The 27589-nt window shown below is 26.9% G+C and overlaps 1 protein-coding gene across 1 annotated transcript; it reads right to left on the bottom strand.

Moving 5' to 3' along the window:
• Positions 1–2507: 2507 nt before the first annotated feature.
• Positions 2508–26627, bottom strand: LOC107170293 (facilitated trehalose transporter Tret1-like). Its single transcript, XM_015520368.2, has 5 exons — positions 26359–26627; positions 26154–26289; positions 18163–18348; positions 4741–5574; positions 2508–2991 (listed from the first exon to the last, which is right to left on the bottom strand). Exons 1-5 carry the CDS (start codon positions 26395–26397, stop codon positions 2750–2752), a joined length of 1437 nt encoding a protein of 478 aa, XP_015375854.2. The 5' UTR covers positions 26398–26627; the 3' UTR covers positions 2508–2749.
• Between the last annotated feature and the right edge of the window lie 962 nt (positions 26628–27589).

The following is a 27589-nucleotide window of genomic DNA, read 5'->3' as shown; positions in this document are numbered from 1 at the left end:
TATTTAATTAATAATAGTAGATAAAGGAAAAATTATTAATGAAAGATCCCAATTAATTATAGATAAAAGTTTATTTTGTACTGTCAGATTTTTAGTGTATAAGTATGTACTTACTTGAATGTAGCTACCCTACAAAATTATTTCCAAGAATTCATTTGACTGTCAAAAAATATTTTAAAGTTTATCTAAGAAGTAATGAAAATTAAAAGACATTTAATTATTAAAATAAAAAATAGTTCCCGTGTGATAGCGATTATGTAACAAACATTAAATATTTTGTTAAAAACTTTATGATTTATAGTATTTTTCTGTTGATCTATCATACGATATTCTGCAGAAGTAAAAGATTGCCTGATTTTATTTACGAATAAGAGCCAAGAATGTATATTATATTATAACACACAAAAATAAAAGAATTTTTCGATTTGCCTTTTTCATATCTGCATCAATACATAATAACCACTCTGTAAACAATACACCTATTATCCATGCCTTTATATTTGACCGGTGCTTAGTGGGAATGATTTTACATTTTTGAAACAGCGTGGGTTAGAAAATGTTCCGATCATTAAGGGCTTAAGTTTCTGGGATCCATCCGTGTCAACGCCAACATCACTGTTATCCGTTCTTTACTGATTTTACCACCATGATATTTTTCGTTTTTAAATGTCAGATAAACATTTGTAAAAAAGTTCGGTCTCGTCGGCATTAAATTATCCCTAGTATCATAATCAACCAATAGAGTATGATTAACTCATTTTTCCAATCTTGTGAAATGCACGGATCAACACTTGCACTCTCTCCGCATACTTTTTTGAAAGTCAAATCAAGACGTTTTTTAAATTTTTCCAACCAACCCTCACTATAGCTTGATAATTTATAACAGGTACCTAAGTTGGTAGCAAACAAATTTTTCTTTTAAAATAGGTCCTGATATTGGAATATTATTTTGCCTACATTAAATAAACCAAGCGATTAGACATTCTTCCAGATCGGGGTACACACATTTTTTTGTCTGATTCACGATGTATAAGGAGTAAATGTTGTAAGATGGTCCTTTTGTTTTAGTATTGTTGAAAGCGTAGAAGCTGGGATACCAAAACGTAGAGTAACATCTTTTTTATTCACCTGCTTCACATGCCGCGATCACTTTTTTTTTGTCGACTATCGACAAACACTTGTACTTTACGGGACCCATATTTCGACTGACTACGTTTTATTCATTTCTAATAACGGTTTACCCATTGCAGAGGTTTATTTTGGTAAAATTATACAATTTAAGTTTAGAATAGGTTGGTAAGATACGATAACAACTATAAACTACGATAATATTTAATCATCGTAGTTATTAGTTTCATTACGAGTACGTTAAATACATTGTACATAATCTTTATACATATGAACTTACATATAATCGTGTTTAAAGAAATTCGAATTATAGAGGTTCGTGGAAAAAAAAATTCGAATTAGTAGACTAGTAGAGTGTGCCTCACCGATAAACATTTCGAATTATCGAAAGGACCGGAATAGGTACATGTATTTTTTTCTAATTATGGAGGTTTTCTCAGGAGAATTAGTTCTATTTATGGAGTTTTTTGAATTATCGAGTGACTACTGTATTTAATCTTATGAGATGTGACAACTATGAATAATTATTAATTACAAATGCACCCCTCTCCTCTTATCCAATGAAAAATCCAGTGAATGACTATATAGCATTGTTGCGTCCCTGCAACTGACGCCGATTCATATATATCAACGTAGAAATGAACACTTGATGTAATTAGTTATAAATGTTATAATGTTGTTTATTTCACTCCATACAAATTTACAATTATAGTTAAATGGTGAGGTGAGTGGTGTCACGACCTGACTCTAACATGTAATTTACTAAGACTATGAGTGGTGTTACGACTTGCCTCCAAGTGTCTTGTTTAGCCCTAACTGTCTAGCTCACATTTAAGAAAAACCGTCTGGCTCGTATTTTAAAAACCGTGTGACGAGCTCTTTTCCCTGTCTCTCTTATAATATATAATTTGATCCTTAAGAGTGGTGACTTTCCTGTTACATGTCGAGTAACAAGTTGTTCTGTGATTTGGGTTTATTCTGAGTAAAATTTAACGCAAAAACAAAAAACAATTTCAATTAAAGACTAAAAATTGAAAAAATATCTATAGACAGAATCTTTTTGGATGCAATACATGATTTTTTTTGATTCATTTTGTTAGAAATTTTTTATTCTGAATTAAGTGTATACTTTTCGAGAAATAAAATTCAGTTGAACAAAAAATATGAGATACGAATGTTAAAACCAAAATAATACCTACTATAGTATTTTCAATTATTATATAATTTTTATTTCATTGATAAATGTATAATAATAAATCGAAATATTTAATTTTAGTAAAAAAATTATTTAAACATTAGGTACTTGATTCATGCATGGCAGTATTAACTAATATCATAGCTAGATAATAATCAATATGTGAAAGAAATTACACATAACCTGATTTGTAAATATATTATATATCATAATATACATTTAATTCTTTTGAATAGGTATTATCAATTTATATTAACACACACACATCACTATGAGGTATCTTACAATAAATAAAATAGAATAAAAATAATAAGATTTCAATGCGCATTGAAGAATACATCTGAAATTTCTTTGGATGAAATTGCAATAATGTTATATGTTTTATAGAAATAAAAACAATAATTACTATTATAGTATACAATAATATTAAGTTAAGCTATTTTTTATTGATTTTTTGCGAGAATCGAATGATGATAATATTTCGTTGAGAGATTTTCCTTTTGTTTCTGGCATTATGAATGCACCGAACAATGCACTTCCAAAAGAGAATATTGTGAACACTAACCAAACATTTTCCATTCCAAATGTCGACACAAATGCAGGAAACACTTTGATAAATAAAAACATTAACTCGTATCCAAAAAATTGTACAATTCCACCCATTACTCCTAAAATAATATAAAAATAAAGTTTTTAATACAAAAATTTGTAACGTCACAGAATTTTGAAGCTTCTTATTAGAATATTACATAATATCATTATTATAATCTTATAATATGTTCAAGTCCTTTTATTATATAACTCATAGTAATTTCCATACTCTCTATTATTATGCATGCGCTCATTAAATATTAAAATGAAAAAAGAACAACACTGTTATGTAATACTAGTCCCCTGACCTCTCCCCACATGCAGTGTCCATCGCTCCGCCGTTGCTGTCGGGCGTCCCGGTCGCAGCCGCTGGAGCATACGGACAGGGCAACCTGTTTGCCCCACTTTTTACATTATACGAAAGTTCGCGACGCGACGACACTGACCACCTCTCTACCCAAGAACATCAAGACGTCGGAACGGCCTACGACCAGCCACCGACATCTACTGCGGCACTTGTTTTTCGTTCTTTCGCCAGCATCGACGACACGTCTTTTGTGCTCGTGTTTCTGCTCAACATCGTTTGACTCTCAAAAAACGTCTCCCGGACTTGCAGTTATTATTTTTTGTTTTCACCATCAACGGAATACCGCCATGATGGGCTGAAGCGACGTCATAGGCCCGTGGCGGGCGAAGCCATCTCAAACATCATCAACTCAGTACAAACAGTCGTCGTCAAGTATTATTTCCCCCCCCCCAACATTCCCCTTTTTTCATTTTGATTATGTATCACCCTAGTTTCTTTTTTATATACTCAGATTTTCCTCAGAGGTGCCCCGGTAACAGTCCTGCGGAGCCGTGGGTTGTTTCCTTTATTACAAATAATATGTTATAGATATGTCATACTGACGTATTATAAATCTCACATAATATGTGCTCGGTAACCGTTCGTCGGAGCCGTAGCGTTAATATTCATTTTTATTTCCTTCCTTATACACTTGCCATGTGCCGAAATATTATCTATTTTATATTATATTTATCTGATTATATTTCTTATGCACTTGCCATGTGCCAAATTTATATTGTTAATTTTTTTTGTATTATTTGCTATGCAAATTTAGTGCCCTGTGTAAAATAAATCATATAACTACCTTTAAAATTCTAATTTTGTTATTTAAAATATTTTTTCCCCTTTATAATAAATCTTTGGTTTTCATTAACCACTGCGTGTACAAAACCTATAAATTCCATCGACCTAACTCTCGAGCCAACACGCGGTGCGGTTTATAGGTCATGTGGTCAGTGTTCCCCTGATCACATGGGTGGAAAGTAAGTCCCTAAAAAGACCGAAATCTCACAAATTATAGTTATTTAACTATAATTAAATTTATAATTCAACTAAAATGTAAATAAATTGAAAATTTTGCATTTTAATTATAAATCCAATAAGACATTTTTAGACGAAAAGAAAAACGGCTGTACTCAAAACTTCCATCAAGTATTTAGTATAAATAATATTACCGTGTGATGCCGTTTACCTAAATGAATTTTTTTTTAAGCCATGTGATCCGTTTAATAAAATACCATCATTATTTACCATTATTAACCAACGTTTTTGTAAATATCTTTTTTAAAATCCTATACTTTGTTCCATAAGAGAAGACACAGACAGCCACAGGCAAAATTGAATTTGCTACGTGAAATTGGTCTTCTCTCTTGGAATGAGGTATAGTGTGCGACAGACTTGGGTGTAACTTGCTTAAACACACGCATACAAACGAACACACACACACACACACAGTAAGATATTGTAATTAATGCAATACCTTTGACGGCCATCGGGAACACCTCTCCACAAATGGCCCAAGGCATTGGGAGCATGGCCAACAGGGCAAAGAACACGTAGGCAATGAAAGCAAACACGAGGACCTCGCCATAAGGTGGCGTGGCCACATTTTTGTACACGCGCATGTAAACTATGATGACGGTCAGCGACAGGGCCATGCCACCGCCGGACACGACGACCAGTGTCTTCCGGCGGACGTGGTGCAGCATGGCATAGACCACGCTACCGATGACTCGGGACAGGGACAAAAATGCGGTGACGGTGACGCCATCCCACTGGACGCGGCAGTCACGAAGTATGTCAACCGAGTAGACCAGCAGCACGTAAAACCCACAGCCCTGCTGGAAGAGAAAGAACATCAGGGTGATCAGAGCCGGCTTCCAGACAGCCGGCTTGGTGAAGAGCGACCAGTATGCGGTATTGGTCGGCTGTTCCGTGGCTGTAATACCATTCTCACCACACAGGTGATCGTCACCATTGATTATCAGCGTGCTGACCGGTGCCACAGTCAACGCCGAGACGGTCGCAACGGCTGGTTCCATGCACAGCCACGCCTCGGCCATGTCCGCTTCTCGAGACCGGTCGTGCGCCCGAAGCCACATGGGCGTCTCCGGTATTAAGAACAGCAGCGTGAAATTGATGGTGCTAAATACAAATAGTATGAATGACACGGTTCGCCATTCGAAGAATATGGACAGTATGCTCTCGGTTACCATTCCCATGCCCACGAATATGGTGACCACCGAGAAGTACAAGGGTCGGTACTTGGTAGGGCACACCTCAGCCAAGTACAAAAATATACACGTACCCGAACCTGTGGAATGAAGATACCGTGAACTTAGCTATAGGTAAACGATTTAATATTTAATAAGTCTAGTGCATAATAATTAATCCACAAAAATCGAAACCATAGTCTATTAATAAATTTTAAACACATACTTGTAAATCTTAAAACTCGATTTGTGGCTTACTTTGCTACCTGCAACTTGTCTGGCAACAGTGGCGTAGACGTAATTCCTGAAAGAGGGGGGGGGGGGTGGAATAAAAAAAAACGACATTGCTTTATGGGAGGGAAAAATCGGAAAATCCCCCACTCCTAAAATCAGTATTTAGCGAGACATTTGTGTGTAAATATTTTCGCAAATTGTAAATTATTAAATATAAACACTAGCTAACCTAACCTAACCTTACCACGATACTGTGCATTTTGACGCCTCCCGTTTATATAAAAATTCATTGAAAATTGTACAACCACGCAATAAGCCAGACATTTTCAAAGCTGAATGAAAATATTGTGATTTATCAGCAGTACCTATAAGCTATGGTAAGTTTCATGTCTTAACGAACAAAGACCCTATAGTCACTGAGCGGACGGGTGGAATTTCACAGATTACGTGTAATCACCCAGCATTTATGCAATTTTCACTTTTACAAATTAATTAAAAATTTTAGAACTTCGCTATCGACTTGATACCTTCAGAGTTTAATTAGACATGTTGTGGGCTATGTTTAACACTTGAGTTTGATCGAGTACGAAGAATCATCCAGCATTTATTTCAAAATTGTACGCTTAAAAATAAATTTAAAATTTTTTCGAAACTTGCACCATTATATTACAAGTGTTCTTGGCTGCCATTCCATTCAGTTTAATCTATAAGGTTAAAAAACCCTATCATCAAACAAAATATAATATGACAAAATATTACATTATAGTGCATCCTACATAATGCAAACTAAAACAAAAAAAGCCAATGGGAGGTGATCTGACCCCCAAGACCATCTTGTAAACGCCACTGTCTGACAATAACAATTTTATGATAAGCCTATTATCATAATTGTTCATGAAATGACATCATTTGCTTATCTTTATAACTCTGATATTGCGATACTGTCGATATTTCGTTCAACAGATGAAACATGAAATAAATTAATTTAATGCAATAATTTGAGAAAAAAATATTGTTAGGTAAATATTAAAATATATGTTAAGTGTATTAAATTCATTCTTTATTTTGAAACATTCAAGTACATCTCGATCAAGTACAAGCACATACAACTCGCAGCGGAGTTAAGTGATCTGTATTTCAGTGATCTCTTAAAAGTTAACAGTAGTACGACAATTTTTTTAAATAAAAAGTTCATTCAACATTGTCTAAATCTCGTTACATATAAGTTTCATGGTTACATCACCTAATCACAGGTACCAATAATGTTACAAGAAAAATTTTATACATTGAAATATTCAATTTCTGGTGTGTAAAATACACAAATTTCCAAAAAATTATGGAATTTGGTACAAAACAAACTGGTAATTTATTACCAGAATGGTAACATTCATTCCTTCAAATTTATAATTGACATACACGTTTATTAAGTATGTGATTAGGTGTTAAAGTTCAATTATAATCCATATTTTTTAAATAGGTATCATTTCAAAGGTATTAATCTACCTTGGTTTAGACAAGATAATGTAACAATTATTACTAATTAGTTATACTTATTCACAAATCCCATCTTATATTTCCTTTTCCGAACTGTAAAGTAAACACTCCACTCCTCCGTGAATACTAAAGACACTTATATTATGTTCAATCTAACTGCTCGAAGTTACCCCTTTTAATTTAAAACAATTTGTTTGTAATGCCATTAATATATATATATATATATTATATATGATAATAATAAATATTAATATATATTAACTATTTTTATTCTTTACTATACTATAGTATAGTGTAATGTTAATGTTTATTTAGTAATTTAAAAATATTAAATATAGGCAGGATTTAATTTTTAAGACCATTTGAAATTCAAATTTGAACTAAATCACGAATGTTTGCAAAAAATGCTTGAAAGTTAAACACTTAGAAAATGATAAACGTTTATTATTAAGGATAGAAAATTGAATCAGATTGAACCTAAAAGTCTAAAATATATAAATGCACATTTTTTTTTTCGACTACTTTAAATTAAAATGTTTAAGAAATTAGATATTAGTTAATATATATTTATTTTATTTTATATATAAACGGACGCAAGTCCTTTACAATATTTTATGCGCATACCTATATGTTACTTATTAAAATAGTAATACAATGTTGTGATGGGAATGTATGTATGTGTATTCTTTAAAGTTTTAACAGAAAATTATAATTTTAGTTGTTTTGTAGGGGTTAATTCAAATATATTTTTTGAGACTCGTTATATATTTAATTATGTTTTACCACGAGAGTCGCATTTTTAGAGTATTTAGATTCATTTTAAGTTATTGCCTAATTTGTAACATAATCCGTATAACTAACAAGAATATTAAATATAATAATAGCATTATAAAATTATCTTACAAGATTTACTGAATTTATAATTGTATTAAAATTTAACTGTTACACAACAATGATAAACCTACTCAATGACGAGACGTACAGTGCCGCTTAATTTTTCTCTCTACAATTTCTTTAAATATATATTTTTAATTTATAAGAGTTTATACATTTACAATGAATAATACATAAATAAACATCTTATATTAATTTTTATACTTTGATTTTTATAAACTAGTACTCATAGTTTATTCCACCGATATGACTGACTGATTTCCTATCAGAGGTGAATATAGAGCTAGACTGTGCTCGACGCATGCTTCGTAGAACCATAAAGGAATACTTAGTTTTTTAATATGATAGGTAGATATAATGATATAACTTTACTATAATTTAAGTATGACAGAATTTACATTTATTGAAGGATGCTTTACCATGATATATCGAAATATAAATTTATCATTTTAAAAATTGAAATAATATTTTTTGCATTTTTAATTTATCTATTCCATCGTAGATCAAATCTGAGAGAAAATAACACTTAAAAAGCAATAAAGGTTTATCATAGGTTCCTATCAACAAAATATTGCGAATCCAATTTATCGCAATTATATAGGTAATATCACCTGTAAAATAATATCGCAGGGACAAAATTTCGTGAGCATGAAATATATCAGCAATATTATAATATTATAACTTAAGTTCGAATATAATTAATATTTAAAAGTTAGAATACAGCATATTATTACAATATATTTATAAACTATATTAATAGTATGAAAATATTATGAAAATATTATATAATTAATAATTATTAATTATTAATAGTAATATTTGTAAAATTAAAAGTTTAAAAATATTATTTATTTAATAAATAAACGCAAAACAAACATATCTTTTCATTGTAAAATTAATACAGTTAATACAGCTTAGAATCTAAAGTAAATTTGAGATATGAGAAATAGTTATTAAATATTAATCATACTTGAACTCGATTTTTGAGTATTATTTTGAGTAATTTGAGTAACCAGCCCTGTCTAGTATAAAACCAACCATAACTACCATACACAAAACATTCTCTGTGATAACTATATATAATAGCGAGTATACATACAATTAATAATTATACAAACATTTCACCAGCCCCCTTTTTTTTAAATTTAAAATTTTTTTCGGTCAAACATTAGTGCGCTATTAGTGTGAAATTGTGCGACTATTTCCAGAATTTTTCCAGAATCCTTTATTTATCTTATTACGTCAACTGCGCATTCAAACACAGCTGCGAATAAAGTGAGGTGCATGCGCATCAATATTCATATACTTATATAATTTTATATATTATATTGTATTTATTAAATTTTCTATAATTTAATAATTAATATTTTATTATTACGTATTACGGTGTACTTGATCATTCTCGAATCACGACCTCGAGAACCCTCCGACGATCAGGAGGAAGGTAATTTCGCAAATCTAAATAACTTATAATAAATCCAGCATTCATTCAAGGTTTGCCTAGCATTTACTTAAACACAATAACTACTATTAATAACAACATATAACCAATATTAATAATCTTATTATTCGTAATAAACCTTTATATTTTTATCTCATCTCCTATTATTTAAATTTATTTTATTTTTGCGTTATTACATATTGAATTGCTGAGATTTATTGTACCTATTCATGGTGTACTATAGTACGTTAGTCTAGATTGCCGAAAATTTGAGGTATTGATTCACACTAATGATGCACAAATGTTTGGCAACAAAAAAATTTGGATTTGTTTATTTTTCTGGGAGGAGGGCTGGGAAAATGCCAAAAACTAAAAACTGATTTTCCTAGTATAACGGTTATTAACGGTTAAGTATTTTTTGACTTCTTGAAGTACTAACTAGATTCACTTTCCTACCAGGAAAGAAACTGTTCCAAAAGTTAAAGACAGACACAAATAAAAACAATTTTAAAAAAAGAACACAATACCTATATTATTATCATTGTAAAATCAATGCGAATATACAACTCCACTCTTAATCTTAAAATATCCTTTTAACTTTGTATGTGAACATTTTAAGTAAAATCAATAATATTATTGATAGTAAGTTCTGTCAAACAAGCAAACGAAGTTATAATAAACAATATTCTTGTAGCAATTTTTTTAACAATTAGGCGAGAAATTTAAATTTAATAATTATTTGATTAGTATGTATCACTTATTAGTTATTACTTTTTGAAATCATAATAACATTATTGACTACAAATTATCATAAAATAAGAAACTAATAGGTATACATAAAAATATTAAAAAATGGTTGGATAATAAATTAAGATGATGGAAGTTCGTGTTTTTTTCTAATACATATATTTACTTTTTTAATACTTTAATAAATTATCAATATCAAATTAATTAAATCGTTTTTACTAACAACGATGTAGACTGGTTAAATATAAAACTAGATTTTCCAGACACAGTATACCTACACATATTTTCGAGTACATTAACAGATTGTTTTTGTTCAGTTAAATTTGTAAATTACATTATTTGTACCGAAAATTAATTTACGTTAGGTACGTATCAACATGGATCGTCTATAATTAGGTACTGATTTTGTGCGATGTAGTGACCGGGCTAAAATAAAATAAAACAGAATATTAATATGACGCAGAATTTGAATGAAAGGCCAGACAGAGACAATAAAAGGGTAATGCAAAAACTGGAAAATATTAAAATACATATTGGAAATTCAATTATAACCCAGTATAAAGGAAAAAAAGATACGCAAAGTTTGAAAGTCACATTTAAAACGTATCAGAACTAAAATTAGATGTCTATCAATAAAATACTCCCTTCGGTAATTTTTGCATCTTTATCAATTTGTCAGTAAATTTTACTTCGGGAAAACAAGCTGTAGAACTTCATTGTGATCATTATCTTCTTCATGACAATGCAGTGAAATGTATAATGCATAGATATACAGTACAATAATGTTTCCAAGTTGATAATTTGCTTTACGTAATAGATCGTTACGAAATACTTCAAAAGTGAAATATTTATTTTCAGTTTAAGAGCTTTTTTTTTAAACCATTTTATACAATTTTATTTTAATATTTAATTTTTTAAGCATTTATTAATACAATATAATATAAACTTTTAAAATTAATTATGGAATTAACAATATAACATCAAGAAAAGTTGATTTTTTTAATAATAAGATTTTTGCTTTTATAGTTTTTAGGTATTTTCCATTCCTACAAAATATCAATCGTTTTATATTTAAAAACAATAATGTATTTATCTATATTCATTCAAATTAAATTTTATTCATTTAGTGAATAAGTTTATTCGGCAAGTTTTTCTATTTTCTATTTTCTTAATTTTTTTTAAATAATTGTTATAAAAAGAACTCTCTCTTTTAAGCGCAAAGTTTGATTTTTAAAAGAGAACCATAACTTGTTTTTTTTTTAATCTCGTCATTATTTGTAGTTTATATATTTATAATTGGGGTCAAAAAAATATTATTATCTAGAGATATTATGCGGGTGGCACCGTTTTCGGCCAAAATAAACCTTCCCTTTTCAGCCATTCTGAAATGATCGTTTTCGGACAGCACACTATTTTGGTCACCAATGAAATATTCTTTTATGAGAGAGGAGAAATAACACGAATAGAATTTATTAAACGTATGTGTTATAAGTGTTATAACTATAAAAAATTTAAAATCCACATAATTTTATACTTGTTGTGTAAATGAATAATATAATATAACTTTTATTTTGTATACTTTTTAACTTAATTCAATATATTATAAATTAATAATTGACAATTATTGACGCATACTCGTATACAATAATTTTTGATGTCATTATTATTATTATTATTATTACTTTTATCTTTATTATATTGTATTATAGGTATCTTATTCTTGTCAATTATATTTCAGTGTGTTTCTATCCGTGTACATATATGTATCATTGTTTCTGCTGTCGTATATATCAATAAAGTACTTAGACATGCAAAATAATTTGATCTTAATGTATATATAATTAATATATTAATTTTTTTTTATATATGTTATTATTTTATACAGTCTATTAAAAAAAGTTGTGTTTTGGTAGTTTAACAAAAATAAAATGTGAAAAGAATATTCCACTGACCAAAATAGTGTGCTGGCTGAAAAGTGAAATGGCCAAAAAGGGAAAGGTTCATTTTGACCGAAAAGTGTCCCGCCCTAATATGCAATAATAAATAGTAAAATTCGCATTTATTATTTTTGAAAATATACAAAAATATCTTAAATTCTATTAAACGTTACCTAAATTGTTTTAACTTAAAATTCATCTTAAATAAAACTATTGTGCATTTTACCATCAATTTTAAAAACGTTGCTTGTAAATATTTCAAAAAATTATCATAATTATTTTATGACACCTTCATTACTGAACTTTAGGCATTCTTCGAAATCATTTATTTATTTTTATAAAATTTACTCTATCTTGTTTGCAGACATATAAGTACTGGACGAATAATATACTTGGTTAGATTATTTATTGAGTTTTCATTGTATTACGTATTTAATTTAATATTGTTTTAATATATATATTTATTTTTGTATGTTATATTTTATTATACATTGTCTAACTGCTTGCGTTATTATAAGAGAAAATATTTTGAAATGTTTATTTTTAGTTATTTTAAATTTTGAAAATGTCTTCGTTTATCATGAACTAAATAAATATCGTGTGAAATATGTAAAATATTTTTATCGTGCGTCCACGGCTCCACGCGTTAATAAAGTATGTCACAGTCTATAACATTTTTGCATAATATTATAATATTATTATTCCATAGCTTATTTTTATATTTATCATTGACGTGTTCCATACTACCGCCATTGGAATATCGTCAGTGTATGATGAGAAGACACATCATACTCCGAAGTAGGTACGAATAATATTATAATTACAAACTAAAGCGAAATTTTAAACTGCAATAATATAATAGGGTAACCTAACCACATTATCAAATTCTATAGATTTTTGTAGTACAATTAAATAGTATTCTATGGAGATACAAACTTGTGTTTTTCAAACTAAAACCTTTTTTTAATATAAATTATGTAGTGAATCATATTTTTAAAAGTTTTGTTTCACCTAGTTCAAGTTTGAATGAATGGTTTCTCAGGGTAAAATACCTTAACAATGATTTTATAAAAATATTACATAGATCTAATATTGGATCTAATATTTATTATATTATATTCTGTTAATTTTTAAAAATTATAAATTAAACATAAATTAATATCAATTAATTGTCGTTATTCGTTAGTATGAATATTTTAATAACTGAAAAACTATATGTTTAAACTTTTAATTAAGTTGGTAGTTAAATTAAAATATTTACAAAAATTAGCAGCTAAATATTCATAGTAGAGGATTAAAATTCTTATTTGGAAAAAAAATCAATTTGCATATCCATTGATCACATATTGTTCTTTAAGTAATATAATCAATCTCAACAGCTTATAAATATGGTTTTTAAATACGTTTAAAAAGTTCAATTATCAGATTTTTAACATCTAACTGCATTATTTATGAAAATTATAGTGAACATGCCAGGATGAATTACTCTGTATCTGAGCATATCGGCCTTGTACTCACTGAACAAAAATTTTGTTTTAGGTACCTTTTTTTTTTAAATTAAACGTTATACGAATCTTTTGAGTTTATTGTTATTTAAAATTAAACCCTTATATGTATTTTGTATTCGCTGTTATTTAAAACTATTTTTTAGATTGTATGGACATTATTTCTGATGTATATCTCCTTATTTCTAACGTATAATAATTTAACAAATATTAAGTACTACTCCGTTTTTTTTTCTAATATGAGAGTGAAAAGACACACAAAATGACTCATAATTAATTGACTGTAAAAAGACTGTATAAACTGTATAAACTATTAAAATAACTTTAAGATTATAAAATTTTGTAAATTTTTTATTGCTTATAACTTCCATCATAATATAAATGTCAAAAATACCTCTCGGCTCGCCTTAGATTTTAGATAATATTTTTAATATTTTCACCCTTTAATTTGATGTGGCAAATTATACTCCAATATTAAAAACATTTCAGAGCAAAAAGGTTTTTTCTATGGATAAAATTTATGCAGTTAGTAAGACGGAAAAACATATACAACTGGTAAAAAGTCATTAAATATTCTACGATTGCCATCATAATATTACGCTGTGGTTCACGAGCGTGTGATGATAAAGTTATATATATATATATATATATATATATATATATAATTCTATTTACAATTTATAAAAAATAAAACATTTGATAAAATTTTCCAATTATTTTAATAATTCAATTTTTCATTTATATAAAATTAAATCATTTGGAAAAATATTCTCACAAAACCAATTATATAAATTATAAATTGAAAAAATGTATTTTTATGACACAGAAATATGAAATGGCATTAATTATCTCTTTGCATTATTTTATTTTTATTTTTATTTTTTTACCAAACAATTCTCTTCAGCATCAATAATTATTACTTTTCAGCAAATAATAACGAGATTGGATTTTTATTTTTTTTATTAAAAACTAAAATGTATTCGTTATAATTATTAATAATTTTGTCATTGCTTCCATTTGGTATCCAAGGATTGCAAATTTTGCAAAGTTTGCAAATCATGTAGGCTTCAGGGGTATACTTCCAGAATTTTGTATGGAATGCAAATTTGCCATTGGCCAGTCATAATATTATAAGGGCTATAGTATAGAGCTAAGTATTTACAATAGAGGTACTTTCAGATTGAAAAATATATGAAAATTATATATTACAAAATTTTAATAATTGATCGTATTTTATTTAATACAAAAATTAAAAAGAATATATTAAAATACAAAAATATTATTAAAATTTTTTTTATTCAAATATGATCTGGCAAAAAAAGATAGAAGACAGTATTAGACAGTTAATATTAAAGACTAAAGTGCATAAAATGATTAAATTTTTCGATTAATCAACAGTGGAACCTTAAAAATCGAACTTTTATAAGTCACATTTTCGATAAATACAAGACATTTCTTGATCCCTGAATTGCAATATGTAAATTATATTTTTTTTTCTCTATAACTTACTTTTTGACTAGTTATGCTGTACACAGATACAAAAAAAAAGCGTGTAAGTGGATGTCGCTCTGCTGTACATTAGGGGGTGGGGTGGACCTCTGACTAGGGTAGGTTAAATTTGAATGCAATGATTCAAATTTTTTCTATAGCTTTTGGAGCAAAACTTATGGAAAATATAGTGTTGAATTTTTTAACCTTAGATATAAATACAAACAATTTCAAAAAGCAACTTCAAACGCTAATAAAAAAAATTGTGCCAATGTATTCTTATAATTTTTTTAATTACTATAAGAATAAGTTATGAGGAACTTTGTATTAAATTTTCAAGTATTTTTATTGGGCCAAAAAAATTTTATCGACACTTCAAAAATAAATTTTCAGAAAAATTGAAAATTTCAGTTGTTTATAAATTTCTCCAAAAACGTCAAAATGTTTTGAAAATTAAATCATGTAAAGAAAATGCCAATCTGAATTACTGGCAAAATGTTCAAGTATCTACGACTTATACTTTTTGAATAATAACAAATGTTTAAAATCGTTTGACGATAAATCGTTATCGTTACGCTATTTCGATAAAAATTTAAAATTCAAACGCACTTAAAATTTTTCCTATAACGACGCTTCGAGTTTTCTCTATAGCTATTTGAAGGGAAACTTATGAAAAACTTAGTGTTATATTTTTAATCCTTACTTATAAACAGAAAAAAAATTATGATTTTTAAACTTCAAAATTACTTGCAAAATTTCGCATTTTTGACAGATTTCTTAAAAATTTGAACTATAAACGCTTATAAAAAAAATTGTTACTAACGATTTTTAATTTTTTTTTAGGTATAATAAGAACAACTCAACAATAAGGAACCTTGTATTAAATTTCAAGTTTTTTTGGTCATCCAAAATTTATTTACCGATAGGTACTTCAAAAAAAAATTCTGATTAAAATCGAAAATTTCAGTGGTCTATAAATAACTCGAAAAAAGTCAAAATTTCAAGTATTTATAGTGATTAGTTTTTGAATTACAATCATATAAAAAAAACGATTTTGTCGAAAACTAGTTTTACGTAAAAATCCCCGTTTTTCTGTCACTTTTTTTTTTATTTTTCTTGATTTTTTTGAAAACTGTTAGAAAATGGTTACTTCTGACCCCAATGATGTACCAAGGATATTCACTTTTACATCGGTAACCACCCCCAAAGTTTGAAATTTAAGAATTATTTCGAGTAGTTATGATGTACACAGACACACAAAAAAAAAACATATCATTGTAAAATCAATACATTCATCACTCCGTTCAGAATTTAAAATCTGTGAAATATAAAGTATATTTAATATATGACATGCAATTATCTTATCTGGATTGCAATTACTCGATCGGATACTATGTCGAAATCATGTTCTTATATATATTTGTAATAATAAATTACAAATTCGTGATTTTTCTACGACAAGACTGTTACTACATTAATTATGAAATCGTTTCGAAAAATGGTGACTCAAAATCAGTGATAGACATTCATTGTTTTAAAATATTTTGCATTGTGTATAATATTGGCGTATACTGTATATACTATATAGGTATACTTTCAACCCACTGGCAATACCCGAAAACACTTTAACGAATCGGTTCGATATTTGACGTACTGCTAACACAAGTAATTCCAAAGAATTCGCTGATGTTACATTTATACGTACGTTCTATTATTATTATTATGTTTTTGTCAGTTCGCACTTTGTCGTACATGTCTGCGCACAATTTATTATATTCGGTCGGATACTCGAGGTCAAACGAAATCAATGCGGTACAAAATTAGCTACAAGCAACAAGCAGTGAATTATTATAGACAGAGTTTTAAATCGAAATTATATCTTTTGATTTTAATTTAAATGTTGTTCATCAATATTATAATTTTTTCTGACTATAAAGTTAAGAATAAAATAGTATGTACTATTGTACTTATGTGGTAAGTATATATTTACTACATTATAGTAAGTACTGATTTATTGAAAAACTTTACGCGTGTATATATCTACCAAAAACTGTGAAATTCTACGTAGACACTAATTTTTTGAAATTAATTTAATCGAAACTTACCTACTTAATGTATTGCTAATCATCATCATTATAGAGTATTTTAAATGTTATATATTTATAATATACATGTTGTTGTCGTCAAGTTGTTTTTACGTCATTCGAGAAAAGTAAGTTATCGTAGCCTTGGTGGATATTTACCATAATTTGTATTATATAGACATAATATACGATCAGATTAAGAAATAACTTGTATATGAATATGGCAACTACCAATTATTTATCAATAATTTAACGAAAGAAAGTCATCACTAATGAATAGTTTGTGATTATTTTTCCTAATATTATAAAATTGTGAAGGTAAATAATGACAACTATAAGTAAAAATATAACTTATTTAAAAAAAATAATTTTTTTATATTGAAATATTTCACGCATTTGAAATGTTTCAAAATTTTAAATTTCATGACATTTTCAAACCCTACAACTTACTAATTACACCACACTTGTGTAATTACAATAAACAGATGAATAACATAAATTTAACAGTTGACGCTTTCTCTAAACTTTAACGGCAGCTCCTAATTTCAAACTATTCGCATTTTCTCACCACGCATGTATGTAGCTATAACCTATACTATAGAATGAAACACAGTGTCGAGGACGGTAAATGGTAATAAATAAAAGTTATAAGATTACAATTTTAAACAAAAATACTTCAAAGCATTTTTTTTCATTTTACTCTTACTGGTGTATAATAATTGCTCGAAGGTTGAAATTAATTTTTCAACAAAGGATTCTAACTGCGTCACCAAGACAAGTTTTCCACTCTTGTTATTTATTACCAACGTTAAAATAATATTTTAAAGCACATAAATATATTATTTAATTAATTTGGTAAGCTTACCAAGTCCAATTCCCAGTATAGTTCTTCCGATTATAATGGCTCCTAAAGAATTGGCGTACGCAATAACCAGCCAACTAATAATTAGTGATAAATAACCAAATTGAAGAGCTTTTCTTCGACCAATCGTATCTGTAAGTATTCCAACTAAAAGTAAACCGACCGGACATACCAGTAATGGCATACTCGCTGAAAAAATTAAATATCTATAGATTATTATACGCAGTATACTCAATAATTAATTATACATTTTCCAAAAGAACTATTTTGTTTGATTTGAAACTCATTCAAAATAAATTAAATATTAAATAAATTCCGATAAAGCAATAGAACCTAAAAACACTTAATTTTAATTTATATCGTACAGTATTAAGATACATAAAGTATATTATTATTATAGCATTATGTACTTAGGTATTTAAAATATCCGAAGTTAATTAATTTACCTATCAAAGACTAATTTAAAAAGAAATGCATTCGATGTCTTTTTAAACATTTTTAGTAAAAACAATAAACATAATATGAACATTTAAAATTATTTTGCTTTCACGTCGAAAGTAATAATTTTAAAAACAATAATAACTGAATATTTCGTGTTAGTTGTTTGTAAACTGCAGTTCACAGGCTCGTTATTTTAAATTTACTAATCATGCACATTTTTTACTTACAGACATAAAACACTTAGATGTAATAATATAGTAATATGGATCGGTTCATTATTCAAGACTTTATGATGGAGAATAATAACACATTCAATATTAGTAATTTAATGGTTTTCACACTTGTATTTCACACTTGTATGTACATTACAGTTATCAAGATAAATGTATTTTATTTGCTTTTATTGATCTCGAGAAAATAACGCTGGCGGTGAGGGACAATGGTTATGATTTGTTTTTGTGACAGTGTTGCTGATTAAATATTTACAATATTAAAAATTGCTTTGGTCATGACTCGTGGGGATATAAATTATAGGTATTTTGTATAATTTTTTGTCTTTTGAAAAAAATTATATTACCAAAACACTAAAATAAAAATAAAAAATGTAGGTAAACAAAATTATAACGTTCAATTAATTCTTGAGAAGGCAGAACTTTATAACGTAAAAAAAAAAATAAATTATATTCCATACTAAAATAGTAAAATGCGGGTAAGTGGGTAACTAACGCTTTGATGGAGATACATTAGATATCTAGAGAGTCACTGTGAAGATGTCGTTAAATTTTAATTCAATGATACAAAATAATTGTATAAGAAAAATGATTATGGAAGAAGACTATGATTAAAATAATTTATTTTACTATAGGTAATATACTATAGACATTAGTACTTTAGTTAGTAAAATTAATTTTTTTCGAAAAAATGTAATTTTAAAATGTAATTGTGTATATATAAAGTATAGTAATATAGCTACTCTACAAGTTTCAAGTAGTCACAAATAATATTTTTTAATTATATAAAAGTAACTACTAAAATCATCATTCTTGGTTTCTATATGTAATTTCGTCCAAATTTGAACTTAAAATGTCCATACAAAATAACTGTCTTTATATATATTTTTTATTTTTTTAGTTACATTATAAAATATTTATGTGAATCATTTTCAATTCTAAGCTATGAAAGTAGAAGTTTTTATAAATTTTTAATTATTAAAAAATTTGTTAATTATCAGTTTGATAAATATTTCCAACATTTGAACTTTAAATGCCTATAAATAAAACCGCGTCTATGTATTTTTATTTTTTTAATATTTTCTAACTGTCGTTAAGAACCTCTTATTAAATTATCAAACGATTAAAATGTATTGATATTTTTAGAAAAAGAAATTGAATACTGTGAAGTACTAAACTTAAACAGCTTTAAGCGAATCAAAATACTAAGAAAATCGTTCCACGAGAAATCGAGTGAATATCCAATGTTGTAAAAACTTGATCGCTCTACTCAGAATCTAAAAGTAGTGCAACCTCTTAAGTATACTTTCTTATTTTAAACTATAAAATGCATTTTTGTACAAATATATTTTTAATTATATTATTTATACCAATATATAATTAACTTATGTTTATTGTTAATATTTTCATCACTAAAATAAAACGTTGATATTGCAGTTGATAAAGATACTAAGTTGCATAAAAGATTTTTATGATATTATCAAGTAGGGCTACACTTATTATTTTGAATTAATTGATTTATTTCTTACAAATAGGCATTATTGAATAATTATGTATTAATTTTTATTTAATTACAGTTGAGAAAGTAGTATAATTATGTATCTTCCATCGTGGTTAATCGATAATTGTTGTGACTCGTAAACGCTAATTTTTTTTTGTATCGTTATTATGTGGTGAACTTAAATCTATGTTACTCATGATGCTTTTATCTTGTTAGTATATACAATTAAATTTTTATTATTGCAATTAAAAACGTTATTCTTCATGATTTTTTTTTATGCACAAATAACACAAAATAAAATCCTATATAAAACACATTTTTGTTGACATCAAGTCATAACCCTTAGAATTTAATCAACCTTAATTTAACCTAAAAATTTATCCTTAGAATGATTAACGATTACAATATGATTAGATTTGAAATTTCTAATTAGATTTTAATTTACTGTTCTAATATTAAATGTAAACGAAAATCTCAATAAACATTTTATTTAATAAAATATATTATGTGAACAGTAAACATTTAACTAACATATTATTTTAAAACACAATATTATGAATTAATAATTGAAGCAAAACCACTCAAACTGGAATCAAGAGGCAGTAAATGTTTGAAAAAATATAACGTGGGTAATATAGCAAGAAATTAATGTAGAAATTAATTGTTTCAGTAAGTGAAGTAGGAATGATTTTCAGTACTACGCTAAGTCTACAATGAATAATTATTTAATATGTTTAATGAATATTTGAAATTTTTTTAGCTTTAAGCGATGGAGATCGAATATAAATTGTAACGATTTATATATTATTTCAAATAGGTAATTATTCTAGTATAGGCCACAACACCACAAATAGTATATAATATCCATTTCAAGTTATAAATAAAAGTTTTTGATTGTATTTGCATTAATGTTAAATGATTCATGTTCTCGTTCAATTATCATATATTATAAAATTATGGTGGACAGACAGAATAAATTTGACAGTATTATCCTTAAAATTATCTCCGGAAAGTTTTTAGATAGCTTGGAACATGCAAAATTCTATTACTCTAAGGTCACGAGTTTCGAACAAACGCGTTAGACATATAATTTCATCAATATATTATCGTGTCTATTCTTCGATGTCGTAACTCGTAAGCCGTAACTTGTAATTATTTAATTTTATTAAAACACTAAACCACCTTTAGACCTTTGGTGTAACGCGAGTTTCAATTAAAAGAAAAACCAATACGTAAACATTTTCAAGAATTTAAATAATTTTGCATTTTGTAAACGGCAAATGTAAAACACTTTAACCAGATTTTAGATTTTGAGCGGAGCGATGAATGTATTGATTTTACCATGATGTGTGTGTGTTTTTTTTTGTGTCTGTATCACGTTTTGGGGCAGTAAAAGTGCTTCGATTTTTGACTTCAGTCCCTCGTTCGATCAGAAAGTGAACCTAGTTGGTACTTTGGGAGGTCAAAAGTGAAAAATTCTTAATACTTTTTACAGTTATTTGAAGAAAAAGTTATGGAGAACTTTTACTCAGAATAAACCCGAATTATAAGGCTTAGCGCAAAACAACTTTGTTAACTGTTAGATTTGCCAATCATATTAAAATCGTTTATTATAGTCATTACGAAAAAAATAATAATATAGTGAGTACCGCTTAATTTGATCACATTGGTTCAGGTCATATTAATCGTAATAACCAGTTAAAATTCATAAAGCTTTTTTTTTTCAATATAATATTCAGTTTTGGATTTTCAATTTTGATTCCAATAAACGGTTGATTTGATAAACCAGTGATCACATTAAGCAAAACTTACTGTAAAACAGTCTGAAATTAAAATAATTCTTTTATGCGGAAATGTGAGTGTAATTGTTTTATCACTATGAAATAACTGCAAATCGTCTACAGGATTGAAAATTATTATTTTAAAATGTATTTGATAAATTAAATTAAATATCACTTAAAAAAAGTACCACAAATAATACTTAAATATTTTTTTATTCAATGTATTTCAATACCTATTTAAAAGTTTGTGTTGCAATAAGGTTCAGACTGAAGGAAAGCAAATATAATATATATTTATTTTTTATTGTTTATAATAGTATAAAAATTATTTTTTTGATATATTATAAACGTGTTTGATTAATTTCTAAGGAAACCGGTTAATAGTGTCTATGTGTCTTTATCATCTTATTTTAGCTTGTAAAATCGATAAATACCCCAATCCCTTTAATGGACATTGATTTTTACATATTACGCATCACTGAAAGATTATATGCTCGAAATCGATTTTGCCCCTCACTAAAAAATATTTATCGAATGCACCACAGTTTTTTTTAATATTGTTAATCTTTGAATTTCCTCAAATCCTGTTATAAACTTTTTCAAACAATTTAGAATTAATTTATAAAAATTATAGAAATAAATAAAAATAAATGTTTATTTAGATAATAATGTATTATTTTACTTAAAACTAATTGTTGAAGATTAAAACAGACTTAAATACTGTAAATATTTTTATGTAATGAATAAATTAGTGAATAAAATTGACAGTGTAATATCTCTGTGATACACATATGTGTAATACGGTGAAATCGAAGTCATTTGAGTAGAACATTGTGCTTTGACAGTAGATAATTACTACTTTGAAGAACAGTAATCAAATACTTTACCCTTCTGCTGAATGTTGATATCTAAAAGGAATAAAAATTGACTACTATTGAGAGTAAGATGTACTGCATGGTTGTTTATTAATGTACAGAAACACGAGAAATGTATTTTATGGCTACAAAATATTTTTAATTTATATTGTGATGAAAATAATATAATGATATCATTTCTATACAATTTGTAAAAGTCAATACTTTTTCTTTAAGGTAATAACATAGACATTTTACAAAGTGATTCATAAAGCATGCTCATATCCCTCACATTTTCCTTTACTAAATAATTTATTCAACTTCTGAATTTTAGATTCTGAGCGGAGCGATGAATGTATTGATTTTACCATGATGTGTGTTGTTATTTTTATTTTTTTTTTTGTGTCTGTCATCACGTTTTGGGGCAGTAAAAATGCTTCGATTTTTGACTTCAGTACCTCGTTCGATCAGAAGGTGAATCTAGTTGGTATTTTGGGGGGTTAAAAGTAAAAAATAAATACTTTTCTAAATAATCGAGAAAAACAAACTAAAAATTAAGGGAAAAACGGGAAAATTTACGCACACTAATTTTTCGACAAAATCGATTTTGGTTTTTGATGTAACTTTTAAAAAAATGACCATAGATACATGAAATTTTCACCGAATGTTTATATAAGTATATTCTATCCACCATGAAATTTTCAAAAAAAATTTATAAGCATATTTTCATAAGCTTTCAAAGTTTGAATTTTAACAACACACGTAAAAATCACGAAAATTCATACATTATTTTATGCTAAAAATTCATTAAAAAATTTACTTTTATATCTAAGATTTGAAAATTTAATACAAGATTCCTTAAGAGTTTTCAATTTTTATCACAAATAAAAAGTCCACCGGAAATAAAAATTAAATTTTTATGAGTATTTGAAATTTAAATTTTTTACAACATTTCACTTTTAGCGATTTCCTTAATTTGGTGTAACTCTAAAACAAATGACCGCAGATACTTGACATTTTCACTGAATTTTTATATAGGCATTTTCTATATTTAATAAAATTTTCAAAATATTTAGATTTGTTATGAGCTGTTTACTGACATTTTAATTTTTCAACTTTTTTAGTTGTTTTTTCTATAAATATCGATAAAAATGTATGTGTTCGGTAGAAAAGCTTGAAAATTTAATACAAGGCTCCTAACATATTTTTACAATAACAGTTGAAAAATAAAAGAAATACATAGTCACAATTTTTTTTTATAAGCATTCAAATTTTGAATTTTGACAACATATTATGTAAAAATCACGAAAATTCGTAAATTATTTTATGCTAGAAATTCATAAAAAATTTTCCTTTTATATCTAAGATTTGAAAATTTAATACAAGGCTTCTAACACATTGTTACAATAGCAGTTGAAAAATAAAAGAAATATATAGTCACAATTTTTTTTTTATAAGCATTTAAAGTTCAAATTTTGACTAAATACGTAAAAATTACGGCAATGTTCAAATTATCTTAGATAGAAATTCATTGAAGTTTTTCTTTTTATTTCTAAGATTTGAAAATTTAATACAAGGCTTCTAACACATTGTTACAATAGCAGTTGAAAAATAAAAGAAATATATAGTCACTATTTAGTTAACTGTTTAAATCTGTCTGAAATATAAAATTGAGGAATGCCTTTTCGAAGGATCATATTTGTTTCTTTCAACTAGATATCACCTAAAGATTATTGTACGTATATTAAATGATAAAAATATAAAAAATTAACAGTGTTATTAAAATGACAGATACGAAAAGAACACTTGTAAATACAGTTACATTTTTAAACCTATCTGAAGTATAAAATGATATTATGTAAATATTGTACATATTAATATGAATATATCTAGTGTTTGAAGTATGAGAAATATTTCAATGTTTTGTGAAATATTAGATTTTTATTAATTATTTCACAATTTGGCACTACTGCATTATTAATTTTATCTTCTCACCAATTCAGGAGATAACTAGATTACAGTAATTATAATTTATATTATTTCAAGTTCATTAGCAAAAAAACTATGATCTTTATAATATATACTAATATACCTCACTACCTCAGTACCGGTTTCCTAAAAATCAGGTCTTTAATGTTTCTTTTCAATATTTATTAATTATTATATTTAATATTTTTATTATGTTTTTTGTTATATTTAACATGTTGATTATTAGTAAGAAAACTATGATCTTTATAATATATACCTAAAGTACTGGTTTCCTATACAAATAAATGTCATAAAGATTCACAATCAAGAAAACTCTGATCTGATTTTTAACATATAACTATATAACTATATAAGTAACCACGTTCATACTACATATACAATATACGATACCTCCCTATTCTTTACTTATTTTACATTTTTACATCAAATAATAGGTACAGCAAAAAAAATACAACATATTATTATACATAAAAAATATGTGTGCCAATGACTAATGAGGTATTTAATTTATTTAGATTAATTATTTAATATTTTACAAGACAAAACTACAAAAATAATGATAATTGAAATATTTCATTTTTTTAAATTTCATGAAATTTTCAATCACTAAATATATCAAACACCGCCTTTTGAATTTTTTTCAATCAAATTATAAACATTTTTAACGGAAAAATGAACTTTTTACTACGAACTCGATAGAGAATTAAAACAACTATCTATATAGATAAAGAAATATAAATTTTTTTTTAAAATTATGTAACGGAACAAGATTGCAGGATAATTTGTATTATTTATTATTGCAATTTAATATAATATTATTATGTGTAATAACTTACTAGTAACGTACCTACATATATAGGTACCCCGATATTTGCTTGTAGACTGTTAAACCAAAGCCAATCGACATCTAGCTAATGATTTAAACATTTGATGATTGATAATAATCATAAATATCATATTTAGGCTTTGTAATCAAAAATCACACTGTTATTCTATTACTTAATGTTATACATTATCACTACAACACACACATTTAATATGCATTTAACAATTGTATTATTTTTTTTTCAAAACATTTGAGAATAAGACGCGAACAACTGACAATTATATTGAAAATAGTATAAGCATTTATTTCTGGTCGTTGTATAAAATAAATTATTATTTTTGTGTAGAATATATTAACGATAAATGAATTTACCTATCCATGAGGAATCTTCAGAATCAATTTTTATCGTAGACGTTGGTTCTTTTAATTTAGACAGAAGAATAGATGCGAATACGTAAGAACATCCGACGACAAGTTGGTGGCTTGACATTAAAACAGTGCATAATACCTAAAATTGAAATGAAAACAGTTCATTGATGATAATATTGTATAGGAAGCTGTATTTCATCATACTCACAAGCTTCAGATGTCGATTATTAATTTTAAAATTTAACATTTTTAAAAATCAGTGTAGGTACCTACTCATAAAAAAAAATAAAATAAATAGCAGTCTCAATATTATTATGGATTGACCACCATATACAACTATACGTGTTAACTCAGTCTTGGCTAATGATTGACTATCCAAGACGCACAAATATTGCTAATAATCGTTTGTTGTGAATTAAGAATTATTTGGTATGTGCTTATTTTTTAACAAGTATCATAATGGCTCTTGAATTCGTGTGAGTGTATATAAAAACGTATATCGATAACGAAAATATATAGTTGTTTAGTACATTACATTCATGGTACCTATATATTATACTAACTTTAAAACGAAAAAAAAATACGTTCCGTTATAATTGAACATTAACCTACGTTTTTATGTATTATTTATAACACAATTTATATCATATTATATATGTATATAAGTAATATATACTACATAATATATATCTTTTATTTTATTTACCTTAGGTACTTAATGTAATTTATATCTTATAGATGATAACGAGAAAATTATTTACTTTAAACCATCTTTTATCGTTTATATATATTTAGTTGTCTTGAGTATGAACTAATACAAGTTAATCATACGAGTAGGTATATCAATATCAGTTCCACCGATTTCATCATATACAATCAACTACCTACTATCCTGTATTAACAAACACGCGGCAAAGTCATAGCCATGAAACGTACGCATGTATATATAGTGTCTGTATGTTGTTATTTTTTATTTTTATTTACGAAATAAAATTAGACATACAATTACTTGTTGGCTTTTGGGAGCTTCAGTTAAAGTGGGTACCTAGTACCACCTGCTCTGGCTACTAAAATAGAAGCAATACACAAAAACCAATCATGTTTCTTCGTAATCCTATTTAATTCTTCAATTTTCACGTACCTACATGATGTTTCATCGACCATAATCAACCCCCGTTTTTTCTTCAATCATTCGCAGTTTTCCAAAACTTGATTTTTCAAATTTATTATTATTATGCTATTATGACCATGTTTTAAAAGCTTGAGATTTTTCGTATTTTTTATTTTTCATTGATGATTCTCAACAGTGAGTATCCTATTATAATTTTTTGTTTTCAAACGATAACCTCTCTTTTCAACAGTATATTATTTAGTGTATAATGTTTCTGAAAATGGTCACGTACCAGAATCAAAATTCGAACGAGTAGTTTTTGAGTTAC

Source organism: Diuraphis noxia, unplaced genomic scaffold (genome assembly GCF_037042655.1).
Source record: "Diuraphis noxia isolate RWA-SAM2 unplaced genomic scaffold, SU_Dnox_SAM2 contig0001, whole genome shotgun sequence".
NCBI classification, from domain to species: Eukaryota; Metazoa; Arthropoda; class Insecta; order Hemiptera; family Aphididae; genus Diuraphis; species Diuraphis noxia.
This window is presented reverse-complemented; position numbering and strand designations above follow the sequence as displayed.